This window comes from Anser brachyrhynchus (assembly GCF_964034855.1).
Source record: "Anser brachyrhynchus genome assembly, chromosome: 1".
NCBI lineage: Eukaryota > Metazoa > Chordata > Aves > Anseriformes > Anatidae > Anser > Anser brachyrhynchus.
The window spans coordinates 2,870,375-2,894,246 of record NC_137694.1 but is presented as its reverse complement, the minus strand read 5'-3'; the positions used below and the strand labels follow the sequence as shown (position 1 = coordinate 2,894,246).

The 23,872-nt window shown below is 47.5% G+C and overlaps 1 protein-coding gene across 13 annotated transcripts in view; it reads right to left on the bottom strand.

Annotated features, from left to right (window-relative positions):
- Nucleotides 1-23,872, bottom strand: part of PLXNA4 (plexin A4) — a 425,098-nt gene that overhangs the window by 329,013 nt on the left and 72,213 nt on the right. Inside the window, exon 4 of one of the 13 annotated variants that reach the window (XM_080577837.1) lies at nucleotides 6,636-23,869. The exons of the other annotated variants lie outside the window; for them this stretch is intronic. Coding sequence (XP_080433963.1) covers nucleotides 23,765-23,869 — 105 coding nt within the window. The 3' untranslated portion in view covers nucleotides 6,636-23,764. Of the gene's footprint in view, nucleotides 1-6,635; nucleotides 23,870-23,872 lie in introns of those variants that run through there. 13 annotated transcript variants of the gene reach the window in all.

Sequence of the window (23,872 nt, the reverse complement as noted above, 5' to 3'; positions counted from 1 at the left end):
TTCTAGAGCTGGTCTCACGTGGGTGAAGGGGGCTGCTTTTTGCAGGTGTGCCTCCCATCTCACAAACTACCCCTCCCTAATGTATGGGGCACGATGCTGCTGTTTGAGGGCCTCTATGGGACGCCACACCACCCTACAAGCATCTGTCCTCTCCTCCTGCCATGACAAACTGATGCTCAGTCTTTATGCTTAGAAGATCAGGGCTTATTTTTGCCCTCTCTAGCCAAAAAATAATAATATCAGCAGCCCTACACATCTACACCTGCAATGTGGGACTGTCAGAGAAAGAAGAGCAGGGGGTTATGAGGTCTGGTCCCTTCTGGATCCCCAGCCACCTCTGCGATGCACGTGATTGCAACAGCAACAACAAAAAAAAATCCCTCAGCCACATGGGGAGCGAGCTGTGGATGAAGAGCAGCAGACATTTGCAGGGTAAATGAGAGCCTGTGTAATACAGCTGGCTTCTGGGGAGCGGCAGCCAGTCGCTCCCTGAAACTAGATGTCAACATAAGATGAAATCTCACCGCAATGTCTCCCCACAGCCAGGTCCCTCCTCCTGCCCCTCACGATCAGCCCTAAATGCCGCACACCAAACTTCTCCCCTTTATTTTCGTGTTTCTCCCCCTCCAAGTGAAGAAAACATCTCAGTCCCGAGGGGAGAGGATCGCTGAGTCTCTCGGCGATGGGCGAAACTCCCCGCGAGGGTTCGACCTGCGTCATCTGAGTACTGGAAAGGAGGAAAACAGCAAAGCTCTCGGGGAGGAGAGGTGTGCTGGGGGCGGAGGGGGAAGGCTTTCTATTTCTTCAGTGTAACACAGATCACATATGCATGAGCCTGAATGAAGCATCCTATGCCAGCACCTCCCAGCCTGGCAGCGGTTCAGGTGTCCCCTCGGTTCGGGTCCTGGCATCCAAGTCTCCACCGTGATTTTTTTTATTTATTTTTTTTTAATATTTTTCCCTTCCTTCCCTTCTCTCTCTGTCTCCCTCTCTTTCTGGAAAGCATCGTACTACACTGGCAGCCTGCCACGCTCGCGTCTGCCTCCCACTTCATCCCCGTCTGCCATTGTTTCCAATCAGTTTTAGGAAACAGCGCTGAGAACAATTAGAAAAGATAACGAGGAAGAATTACATAATTACAGGCCACCGAATCCAAAGCATTTTCGCAGGCTGAGCTCTGCCCGAGGGAGGGAGGGGGACTTAATCGTGCTCTGTCTCTGCCTTAACTTGACGGTCTTACCATCGTCATCGGGAGATAGCTGGAGGGAGGTCCACAAGAATGGGTTTTACCCCAAAACGATAGCTGTCCCGGGCTGGGGAGAGGGGGATATCTTTCTTTCTGCCCCGCCTGATGTGTCTGGGGGCTGCTCCAGACTCAGCCCTGCCTGGCTGTCTCCGCGGATCACATCCGAGCAGCAGACTTCACCGGCGGCAAGAAGGAAGATGCTCAAGGAATTAATCTGTTCGGGAGGTCCCCAGTGAGGCTTATGCAACCGTCCCCAGCTGAGCGAGGCTCTGGTGTGCCAGCAGGAAGATGTCATGAAACTGCAAGCAAGCAAAGAGGCCGAGACCATCTCTGCCTGCTGGAACAAATCCGTGACCACAGTGTGTGCGCTCCCCTACCAAAAATTGGTCCCACCACCAGACCTCCTTGCTGCAAGGAGCTGGCATTCAGGTTGTACGAATCTGTAGCTAACACCCCTTGGGTATTTCACCTGTGTGGCCCAGACCACCTATTATTTCAGCGCCGCTTTTCCCAAATTACCTGCTGTGACACCAGAGCACAGGTTTCTCCAGGTGGCTCGGAAGCGAGGAAAACCAGCGCTGAATGGCTGCCGTGTAACACCTGCCTAATTCCACCTCTCCGATTCCCTCACCCTCCCTGCACCATGGGTTCACCACCTGCCACCTCTTGCATTAGAGCTACCGGGGAATATAACGCCAGGAAAGGAGACCTTTACCCAGGAGGGCACCGTCCTGAATGCTTTTCTTCGGAGGATTTCAAAGCAGTTCCGCTCTCATCACTGCGGTGTGGCTGGAGGCAGGGACAGCGACGTGCCCCGATATTTGATCCGGCTTCACAGAGGCTCTGTGCTCACTGCCAGGGTTGATTTGCCACTCAGCTGCTATTTCCGGGAGCAGAAAAGCATCTTCAGATTTAAGGATCCACTTCTTTGGCTGTAAGCGACTCTTTAACAAACAGCGGAGTAATTAACAATCTCCCAAAAGCACGAGATCTGGGAAATGCCTTTGATATTTGCTCTGACTATGGATGCTCTCATCCTGACTCAGTGTGTCACAGATGTGAACTGTCAACTTCCCTTCATTCCTGAACCTCCTGAGCTCAGCAAATCCACCATCACCACGTCCTTCTTGATCTAGGTGCAATTCAGAGCTTTGGAAATTAACCCCCTTTCATGACACTTTTGGTTGAGATGTTCCCGTAGGAGGACTCGAGGGCTTCTCCCTTCCCTTTTAAGATGCAGTGAAAGCAAGAAGCTGTCCAAGCTTTGCAGGAGGGCTCGAAATTTAAGAATCTGGCCTGTGAAATAACATGCACTGCATGGGTGTAGAGATGTTCGTACCATCTCGGAAGAGGAGCAAAAGGGCTTGAGCAGCAGCTTCTTGGAGATTCCTCCTCCAGCCTGGGTGATGGCCTCCTGCTCTCAGGTCTTGATGGGCAGGTGAAGCATTCAGAGATCCTTGTACAAAAACACCCATGCTAACATTTAATATAAACCAGACAGTGCAACCCAAGCTTGGGGAATTGCACCAATAAGAGGAACAGACAGTTCTGAATTTACTCCGAGAGTCAACACAGTGAGTGTTCAGACCTGAATTCCCATCACATAAATTAAGGTAACTTAGGAAACTAATCCTAAGTAATGAGATGAAGAAGGCACCTTTGGGAAACTATTCAGATCGGAGACAGACACAAAGCTCCTCTGGATGCAACAATGGCTCTGTGTTGCCTGCAAAAGCCTGGGAAGCCCAGTGGCTAGGCAACTAGCTTGGGTATCTACAGTAGGTGGGACTATGTTTCTTGAAGATGTGGAAGCCAGATGTTAAAACAATAAATATGAAGCCAGGAGGGGGATCAGAGCTGCTGAGGAGGTCTGGACTGGGACACGAGATGATGCTTGGTGAGTCAAGTTGTGAGTGTCCCCATATTTTTCAGATGGTTAGCTTGGATTTCCGAGGAAACCCAGACAACATCTCAGCCCAGACACTTGGCTTTGAAATACCATCAGCCAGTGTGCTTCCCTACATTTCTATCCCGACACAAAGCCCTGATTGTCCCATGGGTTTGGAGATGGTAACTGCAAGATCTTTAGAACAGGACTGGATGGACATGCTGTGTTTAGTGTCCCCTTGGCTCACGCCAGCCGTTGGAACATCACTACAGGGAGGGTTATTCCATGCAGAACTTGAAGTACTTGGGCTAGCTCTGGGAAAGAGCCAGGGGGCTTCCCAGAGAGGGTAGGAAAGCAAAAGTGAATGAAACACTCCGGCAGGGAGGAGTCTGTTTCTGAACATGACTCTGTAGCTGAAAAGAAAGCACAAAACAAACCAGGAGGGGAGTAAAAATCCAAAAAGCCAACGTAGGAAACGCGAGCTGAATGATCCGTACGGAAAAAGCTCCTCCAAGCTTTGCACCAGTCATCAGTGGCTCTTCAGCACAGCTGCACGGGAACAGACTACCATGCAGGAGGGTTTTTTTTTTTTTCCTTTTTTCCATGCACTTGAGCAAAACGAAAGCCCCTCTCCCAAGGCAGGGAGGCTAGGCGGAGGGAGGAGGGGGTCCCTTACGTCTCTCTAAGCACTCCTGATGGAGCTAGCTTGATTTCCCATTGTTCAGCAGATGGCCTCCCATCATCGCCACTCTTCCCAAGGGTAGTGAGGTGGTGGAGGCAGAGTTTTTAGATGAGATGAGCACCCCAGGGAGGGAACCTTGCCCTGTACAAGCCCGCAGGCTCCCATGGAGGAGAAGGGCCCTCCAGGTGCTGAGAGCATCCCAGCCCCTTGCCTCTGGGAGGAAGATTTCCCTGGGACATCCTCCCCTGCTCCCTTTGCTATCCAGCACTCTGCCAACACCATGAACCCCCGGGTGGATCTGTTCAGGCTCTGTCCCCTCACTGGGCCACCAGGGAGATGTCCCACCTCAGCAGCCATCCCAGAGCCCAGCAGCTCTTCCCAACGCCTTCCCGGTCCCGGGGGGGGGTCCTTCTGCAACACGCTGCCCCATGAGAGCAAATCTCTGACAAAACAAGAGCAAGAAAAGAAGCCTCGAGGAGGGGGAGAGGAGGGAGAGATGGTTTCGAAACCTGGACACATCAAGAGGCTGTTTCCATGGCAACTTCGCATTCTTACAGTAGCTCAAGTCTGTTTCCATCAGCAGCAGCGTTTGCCAATAAAAGTCTGCCCGGGTCCACGATTCCTTCCCGTGTGTCCACGCTGGGACGGACAGGGACGTGTGTCCCCAGAGGGATGGGACAGCTTTGGGAAACAGCGATTATTGTGACCGTGGGGCTCTGTAGGTGTTGAGAGCTGGGGCCAAGCTGCTGTGATAGCTACACGTACCCTAGAGGATGCAATGCAGCGCTCCGGCTGTGCACATCTATCAAATCAACACCTCCCTTTCCAAAAAACCTTCATCCGAGCAGTTTTCCATCCTCCTCGATCTGCTGTGGTGGCAAGTTTAGCCCTTGGTGGCTTGCAAAGCTGCCCTGAAAAGCATGAGTTCAAGTGCACTTTGTTCTTCCCTACCCGGAGCCTGCAAGGTGTCAAAGTGCAAGACGATACCTTAGGGCAGCTTTCACGTTGTTGGTTAACGCTGCTATATCCAAGGAATCCGAAAAGTAAATGTTTAAATTCAGTTCTGGTTCAACTCCAGCACAGCAGGTTTAGTTTAGAGGGCTGCGGCAGCTTCCAGTTCGAGTTCAGCTCCATTCCCCCGGGGTTTTGCATTGCAAATTTGGATAGTGCAACCCCAGCCACCAAAAGTGCCCAGTGCCCATGGCATCAGATCTGAAACTGCTCTGCAAAAAAAAGTCCTCGAGCAGAAAGTGCCACAAATCTCTAAAAATACTCACAATCGCTGCTTGCGCACTATCTGCCACGTTGCTGTCTGGATTAAAATTGGGCAGGAATTTTTTGTTTTGTACAGTTGTTAAAAATCAGCACAGCAAGTAATCCTCTCCATGGTTTGGAAACGTTTGAGAAGTTTTTGTGCAGAATTTCAAAATAGATGTTGATATTTTTAAAATTTATTCTTAATGCAACAGCAGTTAAAAATATCAAACAATCAAAAAAAATTAAGTTTCAAACACACCACTGGACCCTATTTTGAAGAAGCATATTCTTTTGATGCTTTTTTAATGCTTTTATTTCAATAGAAAACTGGCAGAGAATGTCTTACAGCAACCCAAAGATTTTTTCAATGTGTTTCTGCTTTCAGCCAGCGAACCTAAAATCAATTATTTGTACAGGTTTAGCCTTGATCCGTGACTAGGGCTCCTCCAATAATTCAAATAAACACGAATTGACAGTAACCTCGCTTTGTTTGGGTTTCCCTTCTGCAGATGTTTTAATGGGGCCGGTTTAGCACCAGGAAATTTTGCAGGCATGAACAGGGAGCAAGCCTCGGTGCCTGAGAGTGAATTTTGCACACATCTACCCACCCTGCCTCTGGAGAGTGTCCCCAATGAACCCCATAAACAGGTGGCAGCCATGCCTGAGCACCACAGAACAAATCTCGTGGGCTTGCAGTGAGGTTCCTGGTGGAGAAATGGAAAAATCAGCACCCAGGGGGTGCTGGGTTCAAAACGACCAAGGCTGCTTCTTTGCACAGCCACGAAGCTCCCTGCCCCAGGGCATCCGGGATGCTCGGGGTCTACACAGCTTCCAAAAGCACACAGGTGTATTTGGGGAGGAACAATCCACTGCAGGCATTAAAATATATATATATAGCAGCATATTAACCACCCCAGCCACTCCTGAATGCCACTTCCCTACTGGCAAACCCTGTCCCTGATGCCTCCGTGCACCTTCCCTTCAGCTTCTGCTCGCCGTAAATATTTCACAAAGCTGCTCTCTCCGGAGACCCCCTTCTCAACGCCGCCTGGGCTGAGCGCTGTGCGGTTGAACACAAGCCAAGGTTAACAAATTTGAGCAAAATGTCACAGCTTAGCCCTTCCTTCCTTCCCTGGCACCCTCTGGAGTGTAAATTCATGCTCCACGAGCCACAGGGTGTTGTTGTATTTGTTTTTTCTTGCAGGGAGCTGTTCCCATTTAATGCTTTGCCTGACAGCTGCTGTGATTAATAGGTGATGTGCCAAAAGCCACAGACTATTATTATTATTATGGCAACGTTTAGAGGTCATAACCAAGAGCGGGGGCCCATTGTGCCATGCACTGCACGCTGCTGGATGCGGTCCCTGGCTGAGAAAACCTCCACCTAAGCAGGCATTTCTGGGAACGGGGAGAAAACACACACACAAATGGAAGTGCTGCGATTCTTTTATACAGTGTCAAGCACAATGCAAGCAATTGAATAGCTCTGCCCACCCTCCAGCCCCCAACCCACCCAGCACCCAATGCATTACCCTCTAGGCCATGCTGTTTACCAGCCGGGGATTAACTTTCATGCATAACCATTCTAGTGTTGCAAAGCATACGGACAAGGGGTTTGCCCTTTAGATTGCACCTGCAAGGTTAGACTAGGACATTCATGAAAAAAAAAATTAAATTAAAATTCCTGAAGTTTTGGTAGGCAGTGTTAGAAATCCATGCCTTTAGTAAAGGTTTCATTTCCGTCCCGGAGAAGTCAACTGTCCTTCACTTGTGATGTGCACATGAACATAACAAGATGTTTTATTCTCTAAAAAGATGAACCGAAACACCAGATCAAGTGATTTCACCCAGGTTTCAGAGCAACGTGGTAGCAGGTACACAAATAAGGCCCTGAAGTCCTCAAAGCTGGTCCAGTTTGCCACCTAGATGACACCCCCAGCTCAGGAAGATGAAGCATCCCTCAGCTCCTTCCTGGAAGTCTGCTGGCCCCAAGGTGGAGGCTGCAGCTCCTGCTCAGCTTTTGTTGGCTGCTGAGAAATGAAGGCTCAGGTGCTCAGTCAAAGTAGAGGAAATATTATGTGTCCTATAGCCCCACAATTCATTCCCCTATTCATTCAGTGGCATAATAGGGCTGAATAAAACGTTATCTCCAACAGGACAAGGCTATGCGCTTGTCTTTGACTTCAGGTGTCATTCCATCCCAGGTAAGACATTGCTATTTAGAGGGTGAGAGACTACTGATAAAAGGCTGAAAAATACAGGAGGAAAAACACAGGCATAAATGATGTTTTAAAAGATACAGTTCCTGCGAACTGGAAGCTCCCCACCACCCCAAGTTATTTGATTTATTGGCTTTGCTGAGGTCTGTGCCCAGGGGCTGAAAGCTGTATGCTGATATCAGAACCTCTGCCCCCATCCCACTGGTCAGTGCTGTGGCAGAACCAAGGGACTTTTCACAGATACACGCATTGCCACCACTGGGAAACATAAAAATAAGACATAAAACCAGGCTAGCAACAAGACACCCTCCTAGCCAGACCCATATTGGGAAGGAGGAGACCTGGATCCCTGAAGAAATGTCAGGTTGGTTTTAGGACCAACCTTTCTCCTCCTAAAAACCCACATTTTCAAATGGGCAGAGGAATTTTCTCCAAGTCCATGAATCCACTCTAGAGGGACCATGCCAAAAGCCCTACAGAAGTAGATGGCATCAGTCGGTGTTCTCTTCTATAAACCCTCTACATGGGGTTGTTTCCTATCCCATGCAAACGAAAAATAACTGAAATGAGCAAAAAGGGAAGGATTTCTGAAAATGCATATTAAAGCACAGAAATGACCAGCGTGTTGTTAGTGACTGGTGATCTTTTCTATACCCGACAGGAATAAATCCTCCACTACCAAACAGCAGTGGGATCCCAGTATGATTTTTTTACCATTAAGCAAGAGCCACTTTCATTTTAACACAGGATAAATAAGTAAATAAGCATGAATATCACCACAGAAAAGCTGCCTTGGATCCTAGTAGTGGGATATCATATATTTGGGCCCAGGAAACCACATAAGCTTGACCCCTAAGGAAACCTGCATTATAACACACCACCGCCAACTCTGGAAAGAAAGAAAATTGCCCCCTGAGAAACCCAGGCCTTTATTTTTGGGCAAACCAGCCTAAAACTGCCTGATATAGTCTGATATAATTTATACTACGGCAGAAGATGATAATTTCACTTAAAGAGAAGGCATCAGCAACTGAATCAGAAAATGCTTAACCCTGTGGAAGACTAGTTTAATATGATAACAGCTCTGGAAGAATGCAGTAAGTAATTCTCCCTTCTTCTACCCCCTTCTCCCTTATATATTTTTGCTTTAAAAACAAAAAACAAAAAACAAACAAAAAACCCCTCCACAACTCCCTTCAATGCTTCTGCATGGAATCAATCGAGTATCTCCCCCACGGACAGTTATTAACTGTCCCTTGTTTGTGCAAAGGACTTTCAAATAAGAGCTGCGCCTTGGAAGTACTCCTGAGTTATTGGCTTTTCCGTGCTCATGAAAAAGTCATCGCATTTATCTCTGGAGAAGAAAAGAAGCCTTAAAAAAAATATAAAGCCAACAAAGAAACTACAGCTTGAAGGCAAGAGAGGGGGAAATGGCATGCAGGGCACAAAGCCATCCCAGCAGAACCCGAGCTAGCAACAGCTCGTGGAAATCCTTTCCCTTTATTACCGATGCAGCTAAATAGCATTGAAAGAGAACGAAAACCAACAAGAAGCAGGGACGGTTTTTATCAAACCTCCACAAAAGTTGCACTGCTCTTGGGAGCCGTTTCTCTTCCCTTCTGAGCCATTCAGCTGCGGCAGAAAGGCTGATTTCTCCTGTGCACGCCACCCGTAATTCTGTCCTCGGATCTGATGTTTCAAAAGGAAGTTTCAATCCTTACGAATAAAGGGGACTGCTTGAAAGAGATCATTTACCTGCCTTGTAACCTAGATGGGAAGGAGCTGGAGGCTCGCAGTGGGCTTGTGATGGGCCAGCCTTTGCTCCTGTGAGCCTAGATTCAAGCAGGAAGATCAGGAATGAATTTCCACCAAGTGCCCATAAGATGGAAGGCATCTACAGCTCTTCCTTCTCTTTGTGGCCTCCTCACATCTTGAGTATTAACCACAGCCTGTCCCCATCTCCTGTGGCTGATAAGTTCTTGCTTTTTTTTTCTGAAGAAGCAAGAAAAGAGGGATATCAGAGAGGCAGCCTTGTTTATTTTGGTCCTGCACGTAAACCTCTACATGGCAGAGCTCCATCCCATGGCTGTTGGAGGCTTCGCTACTCTCCTCCCACTTAGATCCAAGGCCGTTCGCTGAGCTTCCCTCTCACACTCCCTGATACTTGACTTTCCCCAATTACTTGTGTTACAGACCTTGAAAAGAGACAGTCGGTGATAACCTTGGAGATAACTCCAGGTTTTTCATCTACTGGGAGGAGAGAAAATAGCTTTAAATAAAAATGGAAATTTGAAGTGGAAGGAGGACAAGAGGTGATAACAATGCCCAGGTCTTGCTGTCAAATAGCCTAGTGTAGCATTTACCCTTCGTATAAAATCACGAAACAGTCAAGGGCTTTTTTATCTTCAAAAGAGTCAGCAATGAACCCAGTTTTGGCCCATCTATTGTGCTGGTGCTCTCCAAAACGTGAGCGACAGAGCCAATGCACAGCCATCAGCAAATTCCTGCATTCCTGTTCTCCTTTCAGGCAGCCCTCCCTTAGCTACTTGCTTCACCCCGCTGTCCTCTCGCTCTCTGGGACAGCAGGTCTCCTTTCTGATCCCAGGGATGATGCAAGGAAGCATGGAGAAAAGAAGGGAAGACCCAGAGGGAGCAGCCCATCCCTGCCAGAGGGTAGTTCCCATTTCCATTTCCCCAGCAGGCAGCAGCAACCTTCCTGCCCCTAGGGATGCTAAGAGACTGCAAAGTACTCTCCTTAAAAAAAAGAGACCAAAAAATAAGATTGAATGTAGTGAGAGCCAAAACTAAGATAGTGGGCCTTAGAAGATGCTTTGGCAGAGCTGGGACTGCACTTTGCAGAAGGGAGCCATTCATCCCCACTCCACTAAAATAACAGCCTGGACTATTCCCATGATATCATATCCAACCCAAAGCCTTATGAAGCATTTAAAAAGAGGGAACCACACCTTCCCCGTGGACCACATCAAAATTTCACCATGAAAATTAATCGTCTAAGACTGATTTCCAACCTGATGACCAGAGTATAAAATTCTTTCAAAACTTGCTTTACAACACACACTGCTGGAAAATGGGGAAGTGAATGATGAGGATCACTGAGCACCTGGAATAGCACAGCTTCCAGCGTAGATGAGAAAAGATGTGTTTTATGGGAAGTGCAGCTTACTTTTGCCTGAAATCAGAGCTTGTTCCACAAGCTTTTTGGTTCCAGTGATTGGAAGCAGAGACAATTCCCCAGGACAGCTCGTGCAGCTGAAATGTCTAGCTAAAGGGGAGATTGGAATTCCCCTGCTATGCAAGAGTTTGTTTTCCTGAGTTTTTTTCTCCCTGATTTTTTTCTACACATGTTCTTTTTCACAGAGTGTGTCCCTGTTGTCCTCTAGAACCTAATACATCTCGACTAGATATACACTTTTCTTTGTGTGTTTATGGGAGCAACGGTGAAAAGAGAAAATGGAAGAGGCTGAAAGCCATGGGAAAAGGAGACAGAAGGGGAAAGATACAAATAACGAGAGAAAGAAAGAGGGAAAGGGCAGTTGTTTTGGAAGAAAAGAAAAAAAAAAAAGGAAAGAAAGAAAGAGAAAAGTCAACAACAAAAATTATATATATATATACTTCTGTGTGTATATATGTAAGTAGCAGAAACCTACCCTGACACAAATTAGCCCTACTCATCTAGGCACCTTTCCAAGGAGAAAAGTGCAGTCAGGAGCCCAATTTTCTGCTCTCCTTCAATGGGGCTTTCCAGGGGAGCAGAGTTTAAGATAAATTGCAGAGATTCCCAGTGCTCACATACCTCCTAAACACCAAATTCTTCCCTGCATGTTGGTCTTTGCCTGGAAAATCTATTGGGAGTCTTGGTAAAAAGTTGCTTAGTGCAATGGGCACTGATATTCTTCCTCTTTTCTGTGCCAGGCATGGAAGTGTTTGGAGAAATCCTGACATCCATGAAACTTGCTTTGAAAGAAACTGCAGATCTAAGTGACTTTCCATTCACAGGAGTAACTTCCTTGAATCCTTCCCTGAGTGTGTATATTAATTTTCATCAATTTATGAGCAACATCCATCATGGCCTAGATGGTTGGGACACCAGGAGAAGAAGGCAGATCACCAACTGCCTTGGTGCTCAGAACCAGCTCATTCCTCCTCCACAGCATTTTTCCCAAAAAGAACACAAATCACGAGGAATCCTTGGGTTCCCCCAGCTCATAAATGTTATTCAGATTCCCAACAGGTCATTCTACATCACCTGTTCTCCTGTGGTGCCCTAAATGCTTTGTTCTGACTTGGAGGAGGACCTAGATTTTGCTTCTCCTTGGTATTAGTGGAAATAAATAAAGCCTGCTGTTCTGCCTTCTTCACCCAGAGGTCACAGTTTGTCTCCTTTCCAGCCAGTAGCCTGATACAAGCCGCCCCCATCCACCTTTTGGGACTGGAAAAATAAGATTCAGCCTTGTCCAGTTCTTAAACAAAGCTCTCTGAGGAGTTGATAACCCTGTGACTTCCATCAGCTTTGGCACAGATCTAAACTTTATTTAAAAAATAACCTTTTAAAAAAGTGATCAACTTTTCAGAAATGTAGCATCCCCTTTCTCATTGCTCAGAGCATGCTCTGATACACCCTGAACCTGACAGAGATGACAGAGTCATACTGCATGGGGAGTCCCATTACATCTGAGCAGAAGTTGCAAGCTGTCTACTTAAAAAACCTTTACTGAGGAGGGAGAGCAGCACCCTGGATTTTAAAGCAGTAAGAACAGCCTTACTGGGTCCAAAGATCCAGCTAGCAAACAGCTGTCTCTGGCAATGGCAAGGGGAGCAGAGAAACAGGGCAAGCATACAGCAACATGTGCCCAGAACACTCCTTCCAAGAGTTTTAGGCTCATGGATGTCCCACGCCAAACGTGGAAACTTCACAGTTAATGGATCCCCATTGATATCTTTGCTACAAATTTGTCTGGTTGGTTTTCTGAACCCAGAAAATATCCCACAGCAGAAAGTTTTATCAGTCAACTATTTTTTTTTTATTTTTTTTTTGTGAAGGGAGAGATGGCTTTTTTTCCCCATTTTTTTTCCCCAGGACAAATTGCTGGTTTGAACCTGATGTCTGCTAGTTCCTTGAGAAACTCGGTAGTTCTTGCTTTGGAAAGCACAATGAACAATTGAGTCCAGTCCACTTTCCATGGAAAGGATTCCTTCTCCACCCTCAAAAATGAAAAATAAAAATAATTTAAAAATAAATAGAAAAGAACATTGTAAAAATCTGGATTTTCATCAGGAAAAGAATAGAGAAGAATGATGCTGGGGCTATGTATTAGGAGACCTTCCTCAGTTTTTCAGATTTTTTTTTCTCATTTTTAATCTATTCGGTCTTAATACTATGCCCCCATGCTTGCTATTTTCACAAAACAGTTGACCCATCCATAATAACAACTGCTTCTTTATTAAAACCTTTACTTCCCTGGCAGAAATTTACATATATTTCACTTCCAGGCTATCCCAGGGCTCCATGCATGTCAGACCCATCCTGGTTACACCTGACCACTTTTACATTTCTACAGCAAAGCCTAAATCCAGATCCCTCTCCTCACTACTACAGATACCTTGTCTCTCTCCCTCTTGGTTCTGCACATCTATTATGCGCATTTTCATTAGGAGCATTTTGCAAGCGATCTGTTGATTCATTGTATTAGAATTGCAAACAAATGGCATCATTTTCCCTGCACGCTCTTCTTTGAGAATTCGGCATTGATTTCCCGGCACTGTCGGGCTACTTGACTGACACTTCTGGTTGATTTGAACCCTTTAAGATTTCTCCCTGCAACCACTCCTGCTCATCAGTTCTTCTGCTAGGACTCGAGAGCTTGCAGGAGCTCCGACACCTGTATTAGTTTACACAAGGCTTGCATTTCCCTGCTCCATATATGCTTTCTAATGCTTTGCCTTGAAATCGTAACGTGACAGCAAAAGTCGGGAGCAAGGGGCCAAATTCAAATCTATCCCTCATGTAATTCTATTGACTTCAATGCCTGCTGTGTGTCAGATGAGCACATGTATTTCTATCGCATCCAGACCTTCAAAGGGCCCTTGATGCTGTAGGCAGTCAATGCACTATTTAATCCTTCAAGTGCTGGGATTCTTTCATTTCCCTGTGTGTTTTTGTCTTTTTAATAGACAAATGTGATTTTGCCGTGGTTGCTGTTATATCTGAAACCACTACAAAATGCTTCCAAATGCTGTCATATTATTTACTGACACAGAGAGCCATATTAATGGGTCTTACACACTTTGACAAATGCTCATGGATCCTGATATACCTGGCCTGCACAGCGAGGTTTAGCATCTTGTGGACGAAAACAGGGGGTGAGCAGCAGTAAATAACTTCCCCACACTGTTGCATAGCAGGGTGTGCAGACCCAGGAGGGATCAATATGGCACTTTCGAAAGTCCAGCTATCTTCTCATTAGAAAAAACACAGGATAGAAAGCCCATTCAGGATCTGTACAGCTCTCAGGGAAATTCGCAGGATTTTTTGCACTGCCTTCAGTGGGAGCTGTGTCCTGCTGTAAGGTTCTCAGAACCTTTCAGAGCATTAAAGCTGCCTTAAATTAATGGGATTTGGGCTTCTTAAGTAGTTAGGTGCCTTCACACTCCTATGAACTTGGGCCATAATGTCCAAGATTGATTCTCCTTGCAAATGCCCAATTAGGGATGCCAAGATCAAATCCAGTTACTCTTCCAAGACTTTAAAACATTAGAGGTAGCTGCACTTGGTACCAGTGCTGCTGATGGGAAAAGGGCCTTTGGATGCCCAGGATTTAGGATGTTAGGCACGAAGCACAAAGAATCATCTTTCAGTGCAGGAAGAAGACTCTTCAAGGCAAAGTGACATGATTTCAGATATTTTAAACCAAACTGTGCCAAGCCCTGGGAAGCACACTGATTTGGTGCTTGCTCCAAACTGCAGAGGAGATGACTAGTCATCCCCTTTCCAAAAGCCCTTCCATTGCTGTCTGGATAACCAAGCCTTCACTCAGCTGGATTCATGGTGGTCTTGTGCAGAGACCGAGAGCATCTCAGTGCAGGAATGCAAGCCCCTCTCTGCCCATCTGCCTCCCGTATGGATCTCAGAAAGCCTGGCCCGGTGCCATTGACGCTGCTACCTCCTGGGTGTGTTTCTGTTTGGAGCGGCTGATTGATTTTATTGCTGTGGCAGAGAATTGCAAATATGAAGTGCTCCCTGTACCAAAATGGCATTTGTGTAAGTTGTATTGTAAATACATACTGACACGCTGACGTTGTTGTTAATATAAGAACGTTAAGTGCCTATTAATTTCATTATTGCTTAATCAGCAGTGAGCCCCATGTTCTCCTCTCCAGCCCAGCTGCTTGGCTGGGGAGGTGCTCTCCAGAGAGGAGACTGGGAATGCAGGACAGCGATGACGATGCCAAATGTTGATGCACGTGGGGCAGAATTCCACACATCATCTGTGCACATCTGCAGCCTAGACGGGAGGACAGCTGCTTTTATGAGCCTTGAGCAGACAGTGTGTTCAGATTTCAGTGGTGTCCCTGCCTTGGACTTTCTCCTTCAACTGGGGAGCCTTTTCTTGCTCCTTCAGATGAGCATCATAAATGATCTTGCTCGTTTTGTGCTGTTCTTTGTTTTTCCTGCTCTCTCTTTTCTGTCTCATCCTTAGAAAGCAAATCTGAGAAATGATTTCCCAGCACCAGAACAACCCAGCTGTTCCCTCTGCCTCCAGAAGCCGTGTGCATCCAGGACAGAAAAGACCCCGTTTCACCCCCCCTCAGATACAATTCTGAAATTTATGGGAATGTCCAAACCTGTGGGATTTATGAACACCAGTGTCTTCATCTCTTATTCTATCAAATCTATTTTCTTCTACCCTCTGCCAGGTTTCATCATAGGTCAGATCTAGAATCCCTCGGACTCCAAGAAGTTACAGTAGGAGCGGAGAGAAAGACCTGTAAAGTCACACAGCCTGACCGTCTTTTACTGCAAGAAGAAAGAGGTTTCCCTGGGGAGGCGGGGGCGAAAGGACATGGAGAGACAGCTCTTGTAATGGGAAAACTATTAGCCCAATGAGTTGAAAAAGTGACAGACTGATAAGAAGTAGCCTGAGTATGAGGAATAACTTCCTGACAGAGAGATCTATCAGACTGCAGGAGAGAGGCCCAGGGGAATTGTTGGGAGGCCCAGCCTTTGAGCCACTTAAAATGGAACAAAACATGTTTGGAAGCAAACCTGCAATGACCAGGAGACTAAACAAGCTACAACCTCTTAGCAATAATTCTTTTCCATAGCTAATAATTCAGGGAGGGATATCAGAAGGCACAAACAAAGCCCAGAGAGGAATGCAGTCAACTTACCCGACTTCACCTAACAAGCGTGCAACTGCTTCAGTTCATCAGTCCCCTGGGACACGGTGAGGCCAAACAAGGCTGGTCAGAAAGATTTGCAAAATCACTAGAATGCAAATCCCTACCCCAGGACTGGCCAGAAGCAGCAGAAATGCAAAGTTCACCATTACACAAGTTTTTACTGGTGGAAATGCTGGAATGCTTAAGGCTACAAGGCTAACTAATTTCCGAGTTATCCCCTGTCACCCCGGGAAGCCAATGCGTATCATCCAGTGGGCATTTAAAATTAAGCCTGAGCCTTTATCAGGGGAAAGCCATGCAGGAATGCCTCCACCTGACCCCTTTGCACAACTTTCTCCCAACACACCAACTGGCAACACAGCCAATTAGAAAGTGTTCATCGCAACTGTCCCCAGGGAGCTGACTCAGCAAGGAAAATGTACTCATCACTAGCTTCACGCTCATCTCAAGGATCAACCAGACATGGTTGGGAGCACGTCACCTTCTCCCAGGGCTGCATCCCTCATGGAGAAACAATAGATGCTGGGACATCAGGACCTTGAAGACTGGGTGCATCTAGCTTCGGTGACGAAAGACGTGAGGAGCACTTGTGGAAGCCACGGCCCCCGAATCAGGACTCTCTTTCATTCAGTGGTTCTGCCTCTGACATGCTGTCTGACCTTGAGAAAGTCATTTAATCTCTCTGTGCCTCGGGATCTGCATAAAAATAATTATTATAGCTGATGTTTTATGGGAAAAGACTGCTACCGTATAAAACATCATTCTAAAATGCCCTTTTCAAATCCTTCATTAGAAAAAAACTCTATGGGGGGCAGAATTTCAGAATCTTATTAAGCCCTTCCCAGCGTCTTGGTGCATTTGACTAGCTCTCCATACACGCTATGCTACATTTAGATCAGGATTTGAGACTAGGAATTGTTCATAAAAATATTCTAACTTATTCCAGTGGCAGCTTCAAGTTCTGATGATGAATTGTATCTAATTAGTTATTTTGTCATTTGCAAAGATAGCTGGATAATAAATCACTCTTTCCAGCTAGAAAACTTTGACTTTGTATCTCCCCTCCTTCTTAATCAACTTTTGAGTCATTCTTTAGTTTTTCATCCAGAAATCTTTTTTTTCAAACAACTGTCAAGCAACCAACATTTTTCATGTTAAAACGAACCTGAAGATTGGGCGGTTAATTTCTTATTTAAGGGGGAAAAAATCCCTGATTACTATCAGCCAAAAATATATATATTTATATATCTATTCAGCTTAAAGCTTATGTCCTCTAAAATAAACACTGCTACAGTTTTTCACCCTGATCCAAGCCCTTCAGAACAGCAAGCAGGGGCACTGTTTTGTTGACAGCTCTGTTTGCAAGAACAGCTTTCCTCTCTCTGTTTCAGGTTACCATCTCTGGGGAAGACTCAAAAGGAAAAAAAAATAAAGGTTGGGGATGTGGCTGAACCTTCTTCACACCAGCATCCTTCTTCAGCTGGCCATAGCCTCCCAATGTAGACCGCAGAAGAAAACAAAGGAGGTGACCAATCGGCTCAGAGGGCTCTACTCTGTCCTACCACGTTATTTTTTTACTCCCCTGTGGCACAAATTATTAAACAGATCTTTAGCTGCCACTCGTCCCAACAGAGTATGTGATGTAACAGCTTTCTGGTGATAGATGGATTTTCTTCGCTGAGTTTCCCAGGGGATCTCCTCTCCCACGGCACTAGAGGACTTCTGAAACCACCCTCGACTCCCAGCAAGTTCTTGAGCAGGACAGCCAATGCCAAGACTTGGATGAAGGACCGTCTTGGTGCCCTACCCTGCACAGAAAGTCAGGATGACCAGACTTATTAGAAACTCAGCTTCGTCAGGACCAAGAAAAGTCACTGCAGTGCTGCATGTAATGACCTTTGCAGGGAGTTTTGTCATCTGAAGGAAAGAGGACTTTCCAGCTTTGGCCCCTTCAATGAGGAGGGACACCCCCCATCAAGGGGAGGCACATTTATGAAGGGTTGCACTCTGTATGCCCAGCTCCCTTTCCCTGCACTTGTCCTGAGTTAACCCTAACAAAATAAATCAAGTCACAGAGTCCCAGGGCAACAAAGGAAGAGAGAAGCACCCTGATGAATGCCTCCAACACCCTTCCTCGTGCTAATTAAATGCTGGATGTGGGGTTTTATTGAGGAGGAGTCCTGATACCTTTCTCACTGATCTCTGTGCAACTGCCCCCTCGATATTAGGGACTTAGACTGTGCACCACTGCACAGTCACTTCCAAGGAGAATGATACTCCACAACAGGCAGAGGCAATAAGATCACAGCAAGCCTACCCTGTTTTGCAAAGTTGAAAATGAGCTCTGGGTTCATTCACATGCACTTAAAGGCTTGGCATGTTTAACGTGCCCGAAGGTTTTACCATCTTCTGAGCTTTCCACTTGAATTACAGCAGCGGTGGGAAAAGACTGAATGAGTCACAGTCTGGAGCCCTGTGCTCCCATCCCACCGAGTCACACACCGAGTCACACACAGATAACCTGATACAAGCATCAGGGAGCACACGGAGCAGCGATTTGAAACTCACCCGACACGCCGCACCGACAGCTCGACATCCAAAGCAGGGGGAGGCAGATCTGGATCCGTCTCAGGCACAAGGCTAGTCCCATTTTCTGCTCTCTTGTCCTGGGAGATGCCACGAGCTGTCACACCATGCTTATTAGCTAACAGAAGACCAGGCATCCCCAGAGAGGGGAGCTACCGATGCGTCCTCTGTGCAAAAGGCAGCAATGTGGGGGAATGGAGGAACGCAGCCTTGGATGGACCTGAACCCCATAACAGCATCCCATGCACTGCTTCGTTCACAGCCTATGGGCTCCCTCACTCATCCTGCACAGCTTCAGCTTATTAATTGTTGAAAAGAAATGCTCTAAGACCAAACTGGAAATCTGCAAGGGTCATACAGCTTCGTGTTGCAAGGCATAAGCCAATCCTATATAATGGGTCCTGACCTGAATCCCAGAACAGCATCCCAGACATTGCTTCACTCACAGCCCGTGGGCTCCCTCACAGCTTCAGCTTCTAAATGTTGAAAAGAAATGTTCCAAGACCAAACTGGAGATCTGTAAGGGACGTATAGCTTCGTGTTGCAAGGCGTAAAGCAACCCTGTATAATGGGTCCTGACCTGAGCCCCATAAGAGCATCCCACACACTGCTTCACTCACAGCCCATGGGCTCCCTCACAGCTTCAGCTTCCAACTGTTGAAAAGAAATGCTCTAAGACCAAACTGGAGATCTGCAAGGGGCATACAGCTCCGTGTTGCAAGACATAAGCCAACCCCATATAACTGGTCAAGGGGAAATACTCCTACAGGTTGGAATTCTCCTGCACGTTCTCCCGAAAGGAAGGCCAGAAAAACACCAGATGAGCGGGACTGCATATCCACCCTGGTTCTCTGGTCACTGCTGATTTCCAGCCCCCCCCCCCCCCCGCCCCTTCTCGGTGAAGTACTCAGGTGTCATCTTTGTAATGGGAATTTTGGTCAGGGGGATGGGGAGCGGAGAGGAAGCCAGAGGCTGACACTTCTACATGCACCACATTCTAATTGGGGTCAAGGGATGCAACAGTTGGAGAGCAGCAAGTTATTTTCTGCATCACTGGCCTGTCAAAATATGTTTCTACCCAGATATAAGGAAGGAAAAGGACCGAGACCAGGAACAGCTCCCTGGCGAGGCAGTTTTAGGAAATTTGGGATGCCTGCAGCTGCCACCCTGACCTGGGCTCAGCAAGGTGCTTCACACCCTTGAAAGGTGAAAGGTAAACCCATTGCAAAAGGAGGGTGAAAGGCATTTGAGGCAGAATCATCCAGAAATCCTTTTCCTGGGCAGCTTTTCCCACGGGGTAATATGAGCCATCTGTTGACATTTGGTGGACTTTGATTTCCCAAGCACGTTTACCCCGATCTCGAGGGCACTGGGGTTCAAGGCTCACCCTAGCACAGCCAGGCAAGTTTCCCAAGGCCCAGACAATTTAATCTGACCCAAACACAAAAATAAAGCAGTTCCAGACCTAGCCAGCTCACCCCAGGAGAAGGATCGTGAGCCGAAAATCCTTGCTATGTGTTTAGAAAGCTCAAGAGCTATCAAGTGGTATGAGTCCAAACCCCCAGGTGGAAAAGCTCCCTTTGATGGTGGGAACAGCTGCGATTGTAAAGACTCAAGGTAGAAAAAGAAAGAGCAAAGAGGTCTTCCTTTGATGGTCGCTGTGATGTAGGGCTTTGAGTGCAGAGCGTGACCAGATCCCTTCCTTCACCCGATGTGTGTCCCACACTGTCCATTCCAGCTAAACAGCAACTCATGATACCTTCACAAAGCCAGCTGGGACAGTGACAGAGCGCTAAAATTCAGGAGGAGCAAAATACGGTCCTGTAAGCCACAGAACAGCACCTCTTGGATCACATAGCTAGCTGAAAAGGCAGAGAAGTATTGGGGCTGTCACCCACGTGTATACACGAGTGAGGAGAGGGGCTGAGCTGGTGATTTTGGGGATGGATGCATGTGCACACCCATGAAGGACCCCTGCACAGCCCTGCCCTAACAGTACGGCTTGGGTTTGATCCAGAAACACCACATCTAGAGGTAAAAGCAGAGCTCAGTGTCTGGACTGTCGATAAACCAGCACCCCAATCTAATGTCCTTAGCATCCCAAGGGATGTCCAGGTCCCCACCACCAGCCAGCAGACACCACGGGCCCCGTACCCAGCTAGAAATGAATTCCTTCCCTAGCACGGCGCGCGCAGAGACGTTCCCCTCCTACAGCTATTTATGAGCCTTCCCTTCCTCATAAATGAGTGATGAGGCCCCTTTAATTGAATTAATTCTAAACGCTGATCTCGGGATGAATTATCAATGTAAAACAGCAGTGCGAGCACAGGGCGTTTGCACAGCGCTGCCAGCCACGGCGGCTCGCTCGCTGCTTGCAGCCGGCTTTCAAACAATGGGATGTGAAGAGAGGGAGGGCTGGCACCCAAGGGCTTCCCCAGCGGGATCATCAGGAGCCCCTGCTGCATTGCTTCTCCTCTGCTTGGTATCACAAAGGCCCCAGGAGCATCCAGGACAGGTCTGGGAGGTTCTTCGGATGGAAAAAGTCTCTTAAGGCTGCGTGTTAAGGTATGATTTGTACGAAGATGAAATAAGAGCAGCCATATGTGAGACAGTCAGGAAGATGCTGTTGTTGTCCTAAGGGTGATGAGACAAAGAAAGACCAAGCATGGCCAAGAGCTTGGTCATGGGGCAGCACAAGCTGAGTTTCCCCAGCTCCGTCCTGCATCTGACCTGCAGAAACACCTACCCTCAAGTGCCCAGCTGCTGGAAACATCATCCAAGCAGCAAATTCAGGCAGCATCCCCTGAAACACCGTGTGAAGGGTGTTGTTCCCCTCCTCCTGCCCCATCTCCCTGCCTCCAGGGGAAGGAGCTCCCTTGGCTTGCCCCAACGTGCCACCCCGGAGGGCTCGGCGTGGGGTCACGCTGCACAAGCACAGAAAGCAGAGCAGCGAGCGAAGCTGTTCCCACGCCTGCTCTGCCCAGCAGGTAGGTGAGAGAAGCCCAGCCATGCAGGAGGAGAGCCGCAGACAGAAATGTGTCAGGCCAGGCTTTATTTCCTCGGGAGCTGGCACAGTTGGTGGGGAGGAGTTCGAAGGGGAGAAAAAAGAAATAAAAAAAATGTAGTGGAGATAACTGAGGTGTGAGCAGCGGTGCAGAAAGCTCGATGGAAGCAGGTGAGAAAGAAATTTCCATTCCCCTCCTCCCACCAACACTTTCCCAAAAAAGATGCAGTACTTCAGCACCACGATCTGCAGAGCACCTCTCTCCCAGCGTGGGCAGAAGTCCCTGGTGCTGTTCGCTCCAGGATGTTACCCACGTAGTTAAAACAAACACAGCTCTTACACCCGTCCAAAACAAACAGCTCTGCTGTGAAAATATTGACACCTCGGCAGATTAATCGCTCGCTTGAGAAGGGTTCTCCATCCCCTGGGTTCAGGCAAGCCCACCCGTTGGTTTGGGATTACCTTCCCTCTCCAGCTAATCCTTGGCACAGCCGTCACCTCCTCCACCAGCTCATCCCTCTCCCCATGCACAGGCTCGATCCCTGGAGGTATTTTCGAAGTCTTTTCCTGAAATTTCCTGAATTTCCCAAATTTCCCTACGCCAAGCAGATCGCCAGTGCTTTGCTTTCGCTCCTTCTCCGCAGCCGCTCAGCTCCGGCCCTCTGAGGCCCATCAAGTTTTCTTCAAACAAGAGTCTAAATAAATAAAAGGGAAGCAATGGTCTCACTCTCAAGTTTAGGGTAAGACTTTGGTGATATTAAGTCCATCCAAGGCCCGTCTCCTGTCTCCACAAGCAATCAGAGCTGGGTTTTTATGGCATGAGGAGCGGGGTAAGTGCGGATTGATTTTCCCTCTGCTGCATCCCAGACCCAGGCAATAAGCTCGGGGAAATCTCCGTGGACACATCACACCAAAACACAACAATAATGAGGAGGGGAAGAGATGATAGGATCTTACAAATCAAAGCTAAAGGCGCTGGCAGAGCCGGTTTAGGTGGTGTTCAGGAATAACGGGGGGCTCACGCCTTATAAAAAGGGTCCTGCACTTACCAGGGTTGTAACCCCGCATCAAAGCCTCTTCGATACAAACATCAGGGCTGGATCTTTCATTACCCAACTGCCATTAATTCCTATGATCCTAACAGCAGTGACAGGACTGTTTTCCTGCTCCTTGCACCCTTAAGACCACCGTGACCGGAGACGGGTTTATTCACTCCACCCGGTTTATGGCGTGCTTGTCTGTGCCATGAACTTTCTGCCTGGAAAACTGGCAGCTATTAGAGGTAGCTAAAATAAAACTAGATAAAATAAAGCCAAAATTGCCACAGCGTAATTAAACTCGAATTGTTAGGAAAACGTGACCTAAGAGAGGTTCCATCTGTGCAATACCCTTTCTTTAAATACACAAATGTATAGAAATAAACACAGACAAATCTCTTCCTCTGTAGGTGTAATTACACAGCTCCATCATTTACACACCCAGCCCCACTGCATGTGTATTCCACAGTGCAGCTACAGTAGGCGGTATATGCATGAGAAGAAAGTTATAAACTATATTTAAAACATGCTCATTACTCAAAGTATTTGACACCTCGACTATCAAGAGATGCATTTGCTCTGAAATAATATTCTGTTTGCTAATCACTCAAGCACAAGTTTCCTACGAGCTTCTCCTCCTCTACAGCAGGGTCCCAGAAATGGACCAGCCGTCGAAAAAGGCCAAGAAACATTTCCTGCCTGCCAATTAATTGCAAAGAAGAACTGGCTGTGCTCAAAATAATAAACAAAACCAGTGCAAATTCCTCCGAGCAGAGGCTGGGTGCTGAACTGCTGAGTCAGCTCCTCCAGAACGCGGAGCGAGATGTAAAGCAGCCAGCAGAAACGCACTTGGGGGAAAAGAAAAAAGAAAAAAAAAAAAAAAAAAGGAAAATGAAAAAAAAATTCATCTTCAGAACAAAATCAGAGGAGGCAGCAGCAGGAGCACGTTTTGCAGCGTCTCTGCTAACAAATCCCTTCATCAGATTTGTCTGCTTTGTGCATGTGTGTGAGGTGAGCATATGTCTCCATCAAATATTTTTGGCGGAGGCATTTGTAGGCTGGACGTGCTTCGTGCCTGCTTGCGCTGCTCTTTCTGAAGCGGTCCGAGGAGAGGCAGGGTTTGAATGCTGCTGCCACACGTCCACTGCAGTCAGTCTCTGGGCTTTGGGGTTATCGTTTGGTGGCTCTCTCTGATTAAAAAGCCCCCCGACACCTTGGAAAATGCAGCCTTTGGGGCTCGGGGGCGCACCAGCTCTGCACACATGGATGCAACGTGGTCCTCGTGCCTGCCTGCCCTCACCTGCTCTCCCCACGCAGCTCAGTCCCTTTGGCCTGACTTCTAGGATGTCATCTGCGTGTCCCAGAGAGGACACAAGCTGCTGGAGGAGGCTCATTTCTGGGTCAGCCTCAGGGATGTCCTTTGCTCAGCTGGGGTGTTGATGTCCTTGGGGTAGCTCTGCCCTGGTGCCTCCCATGCACCAGTGGGACCACCAGCCTGCCTGTCCCACCAGCAGTGAGAAACCTGAGGTCTG